The sequence below is a fragment of the Tympanuchus pallidicinctus genome, unplaced genomic scaffold (assembly GCF_026119805.1).
Source record: "Tympanuchus pallidicinctus isolate F22 unplaced genomic scaffold, pur_lepc_1.0 scaffold4, whole genome shotgun sequence".
NCBI classification, from domain to species: domain Eukaryota; kingdom Metazoa; phylum Chordata; class Aves; order Galliformes; family Phasianidae; genus Tympanuchus; species Tympanuchus pallidicinctus.
In genome coordinates this window covers 22,950,567-22,966,288 of record NW_026294758.1, presented here as the reverse complement: position 1 = coordinate 22,966,288, position 15,722 = coordinate 22,950,567, and the positions used below count along the sequence as shown (strand labels likewise).

Genomic DNA, 15,722 nt, shown 5'->3' with positions numbered 1-15,722 from the left:
GGCCAGATATGTAGTTGTTTGCAGTGTCCCTTAATTTTTGTTGTCTTTTTTTTTTCCCAATTATAAGTCAGTAGTTTGCATAAATCGTGAAGCATTAGAGCTGTGTTATATAAGAAAGAGCTGTGAATATAAGAAATATAGTGTCTAAACTAGTCTGTTGTTGATATTCTGACCTTTCTTCATGGAGTTTCTGTCACCAGATGGAAATTGGTGAGCATGTGGACAAACATTATGTACTTTTTAGTGATTGAGCTCTGGACTCAAATACCACCAATCCATATAATTTGTTAAGCTATTCCAGATGGCAGATGGTATTCCAGTGTTTGATTTCCATCCTCTTTCTTTCTGCATAGTAAGTTGCTGACAAGTTTATTGGATGATCTTTTAAAAACAGATCAAATATACTTAAAGCATTTTAAAATAACAAGCCTTTAGAAAACTGAATTGAGTTTGCAGTGTTGATTGTGTGATTAAATTCACTGGATGGGAAATCTTGTTTTTTGCAAACGTTTTCATTTATTTCTCTGTCTTTTCAAAGCTTTTGGGGACAATGGGGATAAGGAGAAGTACTGATTGTGAATAGCTTGACTTGGTGCTTTTGAGAAATAGATTTGCAGCTACTGTCTACCTACCGCATGAACAAAGCATAATTAAGGATGTTCCTGCTTATGGCTCAAACGCTTACTACTCCTTACATCCTCACTATCCTGCGTGGAATGGAAGTCTTTGGCCTTGAGTGCTGGCCCAATGTTAATATGAGCCAAAGATGTTGCTGAAATTCTAGTAATGTCTTGATGTTTTTTTGTTTGTTTGTTTGTTTTTAATGTGTGTATGTAGAGAGGCAAATGTTGAAGGAAGGAATGGTATTCAAGACCTAGTCTTTTTGAACAGACCTAACGTGGCCAGAGTTGAGCTTCTCCATCCCTGAAGGCTTTTTCTGCTTGAGCTTTCCCACAACTGCCCTTGTTCTTTTCACCTGCTGTAATTTGAAAATATTAAAGTCAAACTCTGTAGCTGCTTCATATAACGTTGTTATTTCTAATCTTTTATCAAGTTTGTGTATGGTCTGCTATATTTGGATTATTTTGTAACTGAGAGGCTGCAAATCATGTTATTGTTACAAGTATTCTTTTAAAGATATATTTATTTTCATGTACTGTGTGTGTCATTTATGTATTTTAAGTGTTTCACAGAAGGTATCACGTGCTATAGCTGCACAGAATCCAGTATCTTTGAGTCTTGACCTGCTGGAACTTTCCAGTTGACATCCTCTATGACAAGTACTAATAATTTAAAAAAGTAAAAAAAAAAAACACAAAACAACAAGCCAACACGTAGCTGAAGTGATACTGGTTGATACAGTTCAGATCAAGAGATGGAATGGAAGGGGGTACACTGGTAATATCAAAAACGAAAAGCTTTCACTCATCTACATTTAGATAATAAAATAGCTCAAATTGTGATTTTCCTGTGGAAGAACTCCTTGTTCTTTTAGTAGGATTTATGCCCTGAATGCAGAGTTCAGGATTTCTTTAGAAAAGATTCTTTCTTTCTTTCTTTACCACTTAACACACTTCCTCTTTTTGTGCTTAAAGATCATGAATCTGGGTGTGCAGTTAATTAACTATTCTTTGTAGTTAATACTGATCAAAATAGATAGCTAGCAGTATCTCCTTTTAACATCAGAAAAAAGTTATGTATAGTGGTCATGTATATGGTGTATGTAGAAGATTTGACTCCGTCATCTGTAATAATGACATAAAAGATCACTTGTTTTTGTCTAATAACATGATTTACTAGAAATCAAAGTAGAACAAAGTTGCCCAACGTTTGTGTTCATATCTACTTCATATTATTAATGAAGAATATTCAGTATGAATTTCAAAATTCATTTTAAGTTAGGAAATTTGAAGAATCTTGTCAGTCGCAAATTTCAGGAATGCCTGCTTGTTACTTTGAAAGTATTGTGTCACCGGACATTATATGGGTGAGGTATTGGTGGACTCACAGAAGCAGTACGTGAGATGTGATACAGGAGACATACTGTATTATATTAAAGCTTTTTTTTCAGTACTCATGTTAAAATACACATCCTTATTCTCTTGGGTAAATTACTGTTAGATTTTTGCTTAAAACTCAGGAACTTTTGTGCAGAGCTCTAAGAATTTTCAATATGGAAGCTATAGAAAAAATGAACAAAAATTACAGTTAATTGATTCTGCTGTTTTTTGGGAGGTGAATAGTGGGATAGAATAATTCAGCTTTCATGGTTGCATTATTTATGCCATATTATTGCATGTGAGACTTCAGTTCTATTTTATTACCGGAAAACAAGTGCACTTCTTGTTCTAAGCATAATATAGAAGTTCTCTTAGCGATCTTAATTTTAAAATCAAAACTAGTTTGAGGAAGTTAAGTTTTCAGACTAACAGAATGACTAGGTTGAAGAAGTACTTCTGTAATACTTAATGTGGAAAAAGCTCAGAAATACAACTGATGTAGAAAGTTCCTATCCCTTTCCCTTTCCCTGTCCCCCTCCCTCTTCCTTTTCTTCTACTCATTCTCTTGAATAATAATTTGCAACATTCCTTGCTTTTCCTTAAATGCTAGTGTTTATCATCACCAGGATGTGAGACATAAGCTTTTTCTCTTGGAATATTCAAATAACTGAGTGGCTGTGTGAGGGATTCTTGGATTCATTGAGGATTGCTTTGGGTTTTGTCACGAGTTCATCATTCTGGACATCTGTTTGTATAGTTTCTAACAATCTATGAGGCAGACATCATTGCCACCTGTTACTGTCTCACTCTCCTGGATCTTCTCAACTGATTGTATCTGTCTGCGAGTCTGGAATGCTGCAGCCACCATATGTCTTTTCCTGGGCCTAGTAGAGGCCAAACTGAAGGCCTTACTAAAGGAAAGGCATTAGCATGCAGAATCTGACTTAATATTGTCTCAGCGTAGAGAGAGGCACAGTGGAGAATCAAAGTTGATATCAACTTACTGTTTGGAGACTGGAACGATCATATTATTTTACATTTCCACTTGCACTGGTCTCTTTCAGTATTACAGAAGAATCTGAAGAGAACACTGCTATGATGGTTACACAATATTCTGGCTCCGAAAGAGAATACTAGTGGCCTAGAGAATCACTGAGACAATTGTTGGATAATGGAAAGTGTCATAAAGAAAACTGCTTTTGTGTTTGGTAGAAATTGTTATTTCTTCTCGAGAGATGAGAAGACACTTGTAATTGACTCCTGTTTTTCCTCTCTCCAGGTGAAGATGAATTCAGGAGAGGAATGTGAAGGATAAGCTACTCTTTTATGATACAAATGTCAGCAGGAGGAATATTGTTGAGTGGTTCTAAATTAGAGCTGATAAGACAATATAGAGAAAGAACTACCTGACTTTAATCCATATCTGGTTTGAATTTCTATAGACATTGAAAGGGGATGTAGAACTTAGATCTATAAAGATAGAGGAATTTATATTCAGTGCTCTGAGGTTTGAAGAGGAGATCAGTTGAATTAGCATCTTGACCCTGTAAAGAAGCTTGAGCTTCAAAAGATTAAAAAGCATGTGTATGGTACATTGTAAAGAATCCCACTTACACAGACTTGTTTAGCAGCTAGTGCTGTAAATATGTTGATTTCAGTGTTGTACAGTCAACAAATGTACAGTTGGAAGAGTAGCGCAGCTAGGATGGTACTTTACAGATATATAGTTGTAAAGATTATTGTGATAAAAAAGAGGTGAAAGAGGTGAAAGGAAGAAATGCTTACCCATATCCAAGGATCTAGGTTTGCAATAGAAAACTCCAAAAAGGAGGGATCTCCAGAAGGATCTCCCATCTTCCCTCATGGTAGTCAACCCTTAAATGGGGTCTTGTAGGGCTGGAGCCTGGCTCCACCCCTTCTGGTCACACAGGTGAAGGCAATTCACCTGTGCTCTCTCTCAGCTAACCCAGGCCTTGGCTCAGGTTTTCAATCAGTGGTTCTGGCCATGACTCAGCAGTTGCCATACAGGTGTAAATTGTTGCAAAACATGAGATAATCTACAGCAGTGGAGCTATAAGACTGCCATCTTGGAGGAGAGTGTGTTCAGGATTGGTATCCTGCTGATGGCTCAGTTATACAGGAATTGTAAGAACTTTGATCTTGATTTTGATAACTTACAAGTTTTTCTGCTCTACAGAAAAGTGGAGAGTCGTGTAAGTCGTGTTTGCTACAGCATGTAATAGCAGATCATGAAAGAATGCAAATATTGCTTTTGAGTTAAAAAATCATTATATTCGGGCTTAGAAAACCTCAGAAATGTCTCAGTCAAAAATAAATCTTATCTTTATTTTAAATTATTTGCTTCTGTAGGAGATGTGTAGTATAATTCATATGGAAGCATTTTTTTTCTATGCACTACAGTGACTGCAGCCAGCGTCCTTCTCATATCATTTAGAAATTGAGAATATGCCTTGCTTTTTAATCAAAGTTGCATTTAAATGCATTTTTCACTTTTCTCAAGTGTAGTGTGCAGAAACTGGCCTTTGTACTGGCATGCAAGATGAGTCTGATTGGCAGTTGGTAATAAAACAGTTAATAGAGAAAATAGTGAAAAACTTACTTAGTGGAAAATCACAAAAATGCTGTAATTACAGCTCTAATGTGTTAGTGTTAAAAAAAAGCAGTAGGTACTGAATGAAAAACCAATCAGATAGGTCCAATGTCAAAATGTGTGCTTTTCAAAAATGTGGTACTTCAGAGCCTTTGTTGAAGTCTCTCTTAGTATGTTGTCCATTAGTTAACTTTTGATGCAAGGTCCAGTGTAAATGTACATATTTTAACTTTATTCCTTATACATGATGTATTAAAGTTCTTAATGATTGGTAGTGCATGTACACTTTTAATCATTTCAAATCGTTCAGGATTTGAATAGTTTACTTTCTAAGAATTCTGTGCCTTGGCATTTTGATCTGTAGTTTTGAATGCATGTCCTTAACCTTTATAGTTTCTCTGATTGCTTCATATGAAAAACTTCTAAAGACTTGCTGTTTGTAATATGTTACTGACCTCTCTACTTGTAGTTGTGTTTTTTTTTAAAGTGCTGAAGTGCTATTTTATATATATGTCTTTATATATTTTTTTTAATTACAACTAAAGAAAACTTAAACATCAGGAAACAAATCATACTTACTAGCCTACTGGCTTACATGAAAGTGGTAATCATCGTTGTTTAAATTAAAAAACAAGCGTCAAGAAAAGTCTTAGTATTAGTCTTAGTAGAGAGTTTTGAGAGTTTGGATGAAACTTTATGGAGAGTTAGACTAAATGTCATAGGATTCTGTTCCTCATTGAAAACCTCTAGCATTGGCAAAGTTCATCTCAGTCTTAGATTTAAACTCAAGGAATAAGAAACCAAACATAAAAAGGCTTATCAGAAATCACACTTTGCTAACATGTTATCCTCTAAGACGTTTATATTTGAGGAAGTGGTCTTTTGATTTAAAATTTTACTGTTACATGCATTTGTTTGATTTGAAGATTAAAATGTAAAATATCGGAAAAGATGGTGAATAAGATGAACTGCTTTGATTAAGATCTTTCTTTTCACTAGTATTGAAAAAAGCTGATTTGCAGAAGCAAATAACTAACAGTTCTTTGTTCAGTACATATTTCAGTCTTTTTTTTTCATATTCTTATTTTTTTTTTATTAAATTTTTATTATTTATTTCTCAACTTTCAGATCTCTCATACTTTATAATTACAAAAAAAAGGTTCTTTTACTGAAGTTTTGTTTCTTAATGTTCTGAGGTGGTACCTGAATTATAAGTATTCATGAAAGCCTCAGTGTGTGAAGTCTTCAAAATATTTAGGAATATATTTGCTCATCTGTAGAATATTACTAGTTCACTTTGTGTGTTCCGTAGCTTTCTCAACATTTAGATTGAGTTGTTCTTTTTTATTCTTTAGAGACAAAAAACTATCTTCCTGTCTTCTGATGCCTTAAGTGTCCACTATATTTTTAAGGAGTTGTTTGTTCACTTTTCCCTTGAAAGAGAAAACAGACTCTCAAAGAGCAATAAAGAAATACTGCTTAGGTTATGTGGAAATATATTTAGAAAGGAGTGTGCTCAGCTGGAACTGAAACTAGCAAAAAGTGTCAAGGATTACAAGAGAAACTGTAGGTGCGGTCCTGACAGCTTAGTGGTAAATGACTGTAGAGACTGAAGTATTACAGGTTCTCTTTGCCTTGGTCAGCATAGGAATGGTCAGCTCCCAAGTCTCTGCCAAGAGGCAACAACAAAGTAAAGAGCAGATCCCCAGTACTACGGGAGAACTAAAGTAAGACCAGTTTGTACAAGCTGGATACACAGATGTGAAGGATCTGATGAGATGCATCTGCAAGTACTTGAAGAGGTGATCCTCTAACATCAATTGGTGACTCTCTAGGTTATTGCACTATCAAAGCAACTGGCAAAGAGCAGCTGTTACACCAGTCTGCTATTTCTTTCAGCTAGACCTGGATTGATTTCTTGCATTGCATTCTCTTGGAGATGTATACATCTGCCTTTACAGGTGCCCTTGTTAGTGTTTTTTTTTTTTAGTAGTTACAAGTTGAACAGTAACTTCGTTAGAAGTTGGCCTTTTGCCTCAGAATTTTAATTCAGTATCATATTTTCCTACATGGAGAGAGTATTAATTCACAGACTGCATAATTATTCTGTGTGGGAATAAGCTGTGGATTACACTGCAATTTTTAACATTGTAATTGGAGAAGTAGTAGATCTTTTGTTATCCTACTTGAAAGCATAGTTATAGCTCACAATTTCCTTATTAAACTGTTGCTGGGGTTGTTAAATGTATTGCACATGGTGCCTCTGTGCTGTGCAGTTTCCTGTATTCCTACTTTTGTGGTTCTTGCGCACAAGATACTGAGAAATTGGATAGAATCTGCACAAGATCATCTTCTCGTGCTCTTGGAAGTCACTTCCTTAATTAAGTTTTGGAGTGCAAACAGGATTGGCCTGCTTTCTTTTTACCAGATCAAAGCTCAAAAATAAGCTCAAAGTAAATACACTAGAATAAGAATTTAATATTTTACTGTACCTTAAATACCTGTGCATGAGTCACATCCTTTCCTCTTCTGCGGTTTCATTGTGAAGTGGAAGTCAAAAATGCTGCAGAAAACCTCACTAGAGTGACACTGTGGAACAGCCACCAAATGAATAGCCAATTTAAAACAAACAAAAAAAGCAGGATGTTAATTGCATCAGAGTTTTGCACTCAGTATAAGTAAGGTTTTTCTATTAACCAAAACAAACAATTCCATGTTTCCCCAGTTTTTGTGGGAAAATAGAGTGATGGATTAAAGTGAAATAAAGATCCTTCAAAATTGACGGATCTCTTTAGATATGTTGGTAATATTTAAAACAGCACGTCTTCCTTAGAGTAGTTTTAAGGGTTGATCTGTGTATACTGTGTTGTGTATATATTTACTGTCAAGCTGATCTGCGAAGGAATGATGTTTAGACTGCAGTTTTGAAGTTAATGAGAAATCTGATTGAAAGTTGTCTCCCATCAGTTTGTTTCATAAATTTAGATGTGATGTTTCTTTGAATTAAGTTAATTCAAGTAGAGTTTCTTTGCCGCTCTGCTCCTTGTATAGCTTTAGGAGGAAGCTGGCCTGTATTAACAACTGCTAGTAATCTGAACATGACACTGCGTAGTCTTGAAAAGGGAGTTTGTGAAGTATTGTAAAGTACTGACAAACTAGAAATGGTGAGCATAAACTCTAGAATGACAGGTACTTTCAGCTGGTTTTAGCTGTATTTCTGAATGGATAGGGTTGAATTTGTGGGACTAATTATCAAGATGACAGAAAGTAGAATACAGATAAAACAATGATTCATGCCTTAGTACAAACTGGGTGCATGTGGGGACACAATTAAAGTGTATGCCCTGCAGCAGTTAGTTGGATTTAGTTTACTTGTAATTCAGGATTTCCCTTTGGGTAGAAGGCAATACAGAAGCCTGCTTTAGTACAGTGCAGACACACAGTACAATTCCTAAAGTCTTTTGGGAGTTGTAATGCAATGGGAAGAGCAACAGTAACAGCAGAGTAGCAAGATCCCAGACTGCATTGTGTGAGGTTTTACTCAAATACAACAGTAGTGGGCATAGAAATAAAGGAAAGAAGTTGCTTCCCTTCAAGAGTACTCAAGTATGCAGGGATCTCCAGAGAGATACCCTTGCCTCCATTGCTAACCCTTAAAGGAAGTTTGGAAAGGGGTGGCGCCAGGATTCACCCTTTCCATTCACTCAGGTGCACTGCATACACCTGAGCTCTACTGGATTTGTCCTGCCTTCCTACCAGGTGTTCAGTCACTGTTTCAAGCCAAGACTTAGTATTTCCTCTATGGTGGTGAATGTGGGGAAGTAGATAGGTCAACATAGCCACATATTTTAGCTGTGATCCATGGGGAAGTTGCAGAGATTTAGTCTTACTATTATTATTTTTATTTGAAAATTTTAACTACATTGTTGCTGTCAGGACTTGTGCAAATATTATTTGCAGATACTCTGAAGCACTACTTGGGATTACAGGGGGGATCTTTAAAACAGCTGAGAACAGAAGTCTTTGGTTGAACTGCATGCTTCTTCACGGCTATCGAAGCAACATGAAAACATGAAATCATAAAATCATAGATCATAGAGTGGTCTGGGTTGAAAAGGGCCACAATGATCATCTAGTTTTAACCCCTCTGCTATATCCAGGGTCACCAACCAACAGACTAGGCTGCCCAGAGCCACATCCAGCCTGGCCTTGAATGCTTCCAGGGATGGGGCATCCACAACCTCCTCGGGCAACCTGTTCCAGTGTGACACCACTCTCTAATATCCTTCCTCCTAATATCTTAACCTAGATCTCACCTGTCTCGGTTTAAGACCATTCTCCCTTGTCCTATCACTGTCTATCCTTGTAAACAGCCTTTCCCCCTCCTGTTCATATGCTCCCTTCACAGTGAGGTCTCCCCAGCACCTTCTCCAAGCTAAACAATCCCAGTTCCCTCAACCTTTCCTCAAAGGAGAGGTGCTCCAGCCTTCTGATCATCTTATTGGCGCACCTCTGGACCCATTCCAAGAGCTCTGCATCTCTCTTGTGTTGGGGGCCCTGTGCCTGGACGCAGTGCTCCAGATGGGGCCTCACAAGAGCAGAGTAGAGGGGGACAATCACCTCTCTCTCCCTGCTGGCCGCCCCTTTTTGAATGCAGCCCAGAACACAGTTGGCCTTCTGGGCTGCAAGTGCACACTGCTGGCTCATGTCCAGCTTCTCATCTATCAAAGCTCCATGGGGCTGCTCTCAAGGAGGTCTTCCCCTAGTTTGTGTGAATACCTGGGATTGCCCTAACCCAAGGGCAGCACATTCTAATTGATGTTATTGAACCTCATTAGGTTTTCATGGGCCTACTTTTCCAGCCTGTCCAGGCCCTACTTGGATGGCTTCCCTTCCTTTCCAGTGTATTGACTGCACCGCTCAGCATGGTGTTATCCACGAACTTGCTGAGGTCACCCGATGCACTCAGCTATGTAACTGATGAAGATGTTGAAGAGCACTGGTCCCAAGAATAACCCTGTGGGACACCGCTTGTGACCGGCCTTCACCCTGGTACAGAATCATTGATCACAGCCCTTTGGCTGTGTCCAGCCAGCCAATTCCTAATCCATCAAACAGTCCATTCTTCAAATACATACCTCCTCAATTTAGAGAGAAGGATGTCGTGAGGGACCATGTAGATTTTTTGGTCCACAGCCTTTCCTTTGAAAATTACTTTTCAATGGCATGCCATGTGAGCAGGATTTCAGTGTATCGGCATCTTGTTATATAGGTAGTAGTATGCTTTTAGACAAAGTCTTAAAAGCAAATCCCAAACATTAACTATTGAAATAGAAATGTTTTAGTTATTCAATTCCTATATCAGTAACTTTTATAGTAGGTATTGTCACCGAGTTTTGTAAAGATCCTTTCAGTAGCAGAACTCTATATAATAATGCATTTGTGAAGGTAGTTTGCAGCTTTGTATTACTTGAACGTCAGTTCAGATTTATGAATGCCAATTTTGTTTGCTTTTGAGGTTCCTGTCAAGATTTTTGTCTCCACTTTGAATTACTAAGGTAGCAATTGTGAAGAGTTCTAGCATTTTGCTGCAGCGCGCACTTGTCTGCACTTTCAGGTGTACACTGCTTAACTGCCCTCTCTCTTCAATTGCAGTACATCAGTTCCATGGAATGTTTTAAAAGATATCTGATGTTATGAATGCTATATTATGTTGTTCATTGGGAAACATGCGAATGTGTGCCTCATTGACATACATAGAATAACAAAGGTGAAATGAGACACTTTAGTGTCATATAGATATTCTTTTATTTTTTTTATTTTTTATTTTTCATTTTATAAAAATTAAGTCCAGAATTAAGTCCAGAAAGATACAAAAGAGGAACATAGGACTGCTTAGTTTTAAGTCAGAGTTAAATTTTTGACTCAGCTGAAGTCTGATGCGTTTTCCTGGTATTTTCATTCTCAGGGTAGAGAAACAAAACTTTTTTTTTTTTTTTTTTTTTTAATTGATTCTTTGGTTGAGAAATTGTACTTGGCTCAGTGTAGAAGTTTTTAGTTAGATAAATATTGTCTGTTACTGTAAAAATATGCATCCTAAGTACTTCTTCATATTCCAGTAAAAGAATAACAACAAGGACGCAATAAGAAAATGGCGTAATTATTATACTTTGTGACACAGATGAGAAAATAGAAGTACATGTCAGATGAAGTGTTAACCTAGCTTTATTGTTTATTAATATGAGAAGAAGTAATACCACTGCAAAGAGCAAAATTAATGAAAATCTACTGTGTAATTTGACTTTTTCTTATGATGAAATCCTGTGTTTTCCTTGCAATCTGTGGAAAATGAATGAATGAAATGACCAATTTGAACCATTAATGTCTCAAAGTAGACTTTTTTTTTTATACACGGCTATATTTCACTTCTAAAAACAAATGTACAGTACTGCATACAGTTTGCTAACATGTATGTGAAATGTCACTTACAGGCGCTGACCTTAAAGAAAGAGCGAAAATGCATTCAAGCGAAGTCGGTTCTTTTGTCTCAAAAGCAAGAGCAACTATTAATGAGATGGGTATGTAAACTATCCTTTAAACAATGTTTTTAAAACATAATCTGTAAAAGATTAAATCAACATGCTTGGTTAATGCTTGATAGGTAGAAAGATATCCACAAATGTTTATATTGGTAAGTATGACTCATGATGCATTACTTCTTCAGAATTTGCCTCAAAGAGTTGGACTTGCTTTTTTTCTAGCATTCTAAAAAATCTATGTTTAACTGCAACAGAGGTTACTTGCCCTGCTGTTTTTATAAAGGATGGGTTGTTCTGTGACACTTGAGTGCTTTGGAATTTATTATTGCATTTTTCTGTTTGGTTTAGTTAATACAGTCTTTCATTACTGTATCCCAGTGCAGAACCTAGTATTTACCTTGGTTGAGTTTCATGCCATTGCTGCTTGCCCAGTGTTGCAGTTTGTCTAGATTCCTCTGCAAGGCCTTTTGTCCAACAGTATCTCCCAGTTTAGTGTTAGTAAACTTGCTGAAGGTGCATTCTACTCCAGCATTTGGAATCACTGATAATAATATTGAATAGAACTGGCCCTAGAATGGCTCTGATGAGCACCACTAGTGTCTGACCAGCCAGATGTAGTGCCATTTGCAGCCTGTTGACCTCCGCAGTTCAGCCAGTTCATCACAAACTGTAGAATGAATCTGTTTATCTCATGCTTTGATAACGTGTCCAAAAGGATGCTTTGGGAGACATAATCAGAACTGTTACTATAGTCCAGAAAGATGACATCTGACACCTTGTTTTTATCCACCAACCAGGTGATCTTAACATAGGAGATCAGATTAGTAAGGCAGGGCTGTGCTCTTTAAATGCCTTTCAGTATCCCCCAGGATAATCTTTTCAATAACTTTCTGAGGGATTGAGTTTAGATGACAGATCTGTAGTTTTCTGGGCATACTCTAGTGTACTTTACGTAGCCAGGTATAGTACTAGCTAGCTTCTAGTCAGCAGGGCCCTCGTCGGGCTCTCAAAAACTTTGGTAAACTATTGAGAGGAGTCTAGACAGTCACAGCATCAAGTGACTCCCTCAGTACTCTGGGGTGAATCCCATCAGACCCTGTTAATTTGTGGACATTCAGCTGATAGAACTGTTACCTTAGAATTTCAGTGACCGCAGATGAAAAATTGCTGCTCTCCTAGTTATGGTCCACCACCTCAGATGACTAGACTACTGCACGTCAATCAATAACATTATATACTGAAGCAAAAAAGGCAATAAATACCGTAACATTTTCCTCCTTATTTTTTAGGTGACTACTTTCATGAAGTATCAATCAAATGTATTCTTTGGAACTCCTCTTTCTGTTAATATGCGTTTGTTCTGGCATAGAAAGAACTGTCAGTAGTTTGGAATTTTATTTCAAATTGATTTGTACCAATTTTTGATGGTAGCAATTATTCTGTAAACTACGCTAAATTCTCCATCAGATTATTGCATTTCTACAACTATACTGATCAGATACGACATAACTGGTTTTGAAAAGGGCTTTGCAAATTCTTTATCAGAAAGAGAAATAAAGTATACAAAGTTTGAAACATTTATTTCATATATTTGATTTGTATAAGCAACATGTTTCATCCCTTGAAGTTTTGAGATTTTCTGATGTAAGAAGAGTATAAAACATTGGTTAAAAAAAAAAGAAGTAAAATATCTAGAAATGAGTAAATAATTTCCTTCAGTGAGCGCTGTTTCATGCTGCAACTTGTCCTTTTATTGGACTGCAACGCAAGAAGCAACATCTTGTTTCACTTAGCCACTGTGTAAGATTTTTAGGAGCATTTTGTAGCTGTAAGTTATTTCTAATCCTTTTTTGGACTAAAGTTACTGGAAATACTGTATGAGCTGTGGTTAAATGGGGGCAATCAATTTTTTTTGTGGTTTTTTTTGTTTGTGTGTTTGTTTGTTTTTGTTTTTTTTTTAAGTGAGAAAAATCCAGACCTGAAGAAGTATTCACATTAGGCATTTTGGCATTTTTCGCTAAATAACTAGAAGGAGTTTAATGCTTTATGTTACTTCTAATTTGATAAGACAGTAAGATGATCTTCAGCTTAATTAAAGTTCCTTTGAAAGTGTTTTAAATACTGAGTATGTAAGCAAATTGTTGGTGTTGCCTGAAAGTTTTACAGTGGCCCACTATGCTAACAGTGAATATATTGAAGTTTAGGAAAGTTATGAGTGTTTTCTCTCATGCTCTCTATAGTCTGTTTGTCAAGAAAGAGGCATGAAAGTGTGAGTAAATAGCTTTAGTACTTTAGAATGTAGGTCATTGAAATATCTGGATAGAAAAGTTTGTAGTAACATCTAATAGACAAAACTGCAGATTGGAAAAGAGAAAGAATTTGAACATGTCCCTTGCTAGATGCTGAAAGAGCATCTTCTTGTAAAAGTTGCATGAAAGATTCTTGGGCTTTCCCCCACTCCTTCTCTCCTCTCCCTCACACCCCTTTTTTCCATTCCTGCATTAAAACATTAAATGAATAGTCAGTAGTTTTTTTAATGGCTAGATGGTATCTGTTCATCTTCCCATTTATTTTTACACAAACAAACTAATGGTAATTTGTTGTTCAGGATTGAAGAAGGAAAATGAGATATCACTTCCCATGTTTCATTTCAGGTCATGTATTCATACATGTATATGATATGTATGTAGGTTTTTCAGCCTTTTCACATATTCCTTCTGTATATGTATTTGAGATATTGTTTTTTGAACACATTATGCAAAAAATATGAGGGCTGCTCTGAAAATAGTGCCTCCTATTTTATTATGCTGGCCCACAGCATCTGGGGAGGATGTTAGTGTTGTGGCAGTAGAGGTTGAACCTTCCCACTGATATCTCATTACATTTTGTTGCCATGTAACACATGGCAGTCTGACAAATGACGTCTGACTATAAGTGCATGTGGATCAAAGGTGTGTCATTGAATTCCTCTATGCAGAAAAAAAGGCAGCCAGTGACGTTCATCAATGTTTGCTGAAGATTTATGGAGACCAGTGTTTGTGAGCACAGCGGTGGGTGAGTGTTGAGTTTCAGCAGTGGTAACTGCAGTGTAAAAGACACGCAGAATTCCAGTGGCCATGCTCAGCTGTCACAGTACAAAAGGAAGAGCATCTCAGTTAGCTCTTTTCATGAATCAGCAGATCAAAACCAGGCAACAGAAACATAATATTGGCTTCAGTATGTTGGAAACAATGGTAGCAACATTGAAATATCAGTTTGCTCCAGGTAGATCCAAGAAGGCTCATCTGGGAATAGAAGGACACCACATTCAAGTTTCTCGGGACCTGTTGAAACAGTATGAGGCTGAAGGTGACAGTTTCCTGGATCACATCATTACTGGTGATGAGCTATGGTGTGTCACCACTACAAGCCAAAGTCAAACCAGTAGATCATGGAGTGACAGCATAAATTGCCTGCTGTAGAAAAAAGTTCAAGATGCAGCTCTTAGAAGTTAAAGTGGTATGTACTGTTTGTTCTGACAGACAAAAAGGGGATGATCCTTCTAGATTTCCTGGAATCTAGAGAAACGATCAACTCTGACTGCTAAATTGTGATGCTGACTAAACTGAAGACTTGAACTTCCACTGTCATGTCAGAGGAAGACAGCCTTTCACACCAGGCCTCATACCAATTTGAAGACTGCACACAGCTAATGATGGTGACCTTTGAAAAATAGTGTATTGTAGCTGAGAATTTGCTCTGTCAAATAGTGAGTGGTGTCTGCTGTAGTTTCTGTGGAAATTAAAAGGAGGCATAACTTTCAAAGCAACTTACATATTTATTGAATTCATCTTTTGCTTTTCTGAGAGGTTTTTGTTAGAAAATTTAAACTTCCACTGAAAGTGATAGAAAATATTTTAAAAGTGAGTTTTATAAATGGCAGATTAAATTGGTGCATACGGTGTGATGCTATCTGTTGCCCTTATGAATAGAAGTGAACATCAATTTTTTGGCAAGAGTTTTCACTTCTTCTTTTCTTTTTCTGAAGAACTTGTCTGGCATTACAGAACCTAATTTTAGTAGAGTTAGTGGGCTGTTTTATTTGCATTGAATTACTCACAATGAATTAGTACGCTGAAAAAAAAATTGTGCTAGTTTTCCTGCCCAGTAACAACCAAAATGTTGTGACGTGTTTGCAGGGAAAACAATTTTGTAGTGATTATTTGCAACTGCAGAATGCGATATAGCTAGGGGACAATATTTTAAGTTTTCCATCTTGTTCTTTATTCTATCCAAGTATTATGCTGTTATCCCATTTAAAATGTGTTATTCTTTTTGCTTTTCAGAAATAGATCATGTTTTGATAATTGTGTTTGTTTTCAGATGTCTGACCTAGTAAGGAAATGTGTCTTTCTAATAGTATTTTCAGTAAGAAGAATCTTAATTTATCTCTACAGACAAAATACAGGAAAAGTTAATTACATCTTGAACAGCTGGATAAACTTAGCTTTCTTGAATTGACATGCCTTGGCTTTCTTCAGTTCCTGTCAATTTCGTTATGTTTAAAATCCTTACATTAGTGATTTTGTTAAA

At 36.7% G+C, this 15,722-nt stretch overlaps 1 protein-coding gene across 4 annotated transcripts in view; it reads left to right on the top strand.

Annotated features, from left to right (window-relative positions):
- AUH (AU RNA binding methylglutaconyl-CoA hydratase) overlaps nucleotides 1–15,722 on the top strand; it is a 132,042-nt gene that overhangs the window by 27,435 nt on the left and 88,885 nt on the right. For all 4 annotated transcript variants that reach the window (XR_008210534.1, XR_008210533.1, XM_052701038.1 and 1 more), the window contains one exon: nucleotides 11,103–11,189. Coding sequence is in view for 2 of the 4 variants with exons in the window: in XM_052701038.1 (XP_052556998.1) it covers nucleotides 11,103–11,189 (87 nt within the window). In the remaining 2 variants the exon portion in view is untranslated. The remainder of the gene's footprint in view (nucleotides 1–11,102; nucleotides 11,190–15,722) is intronic.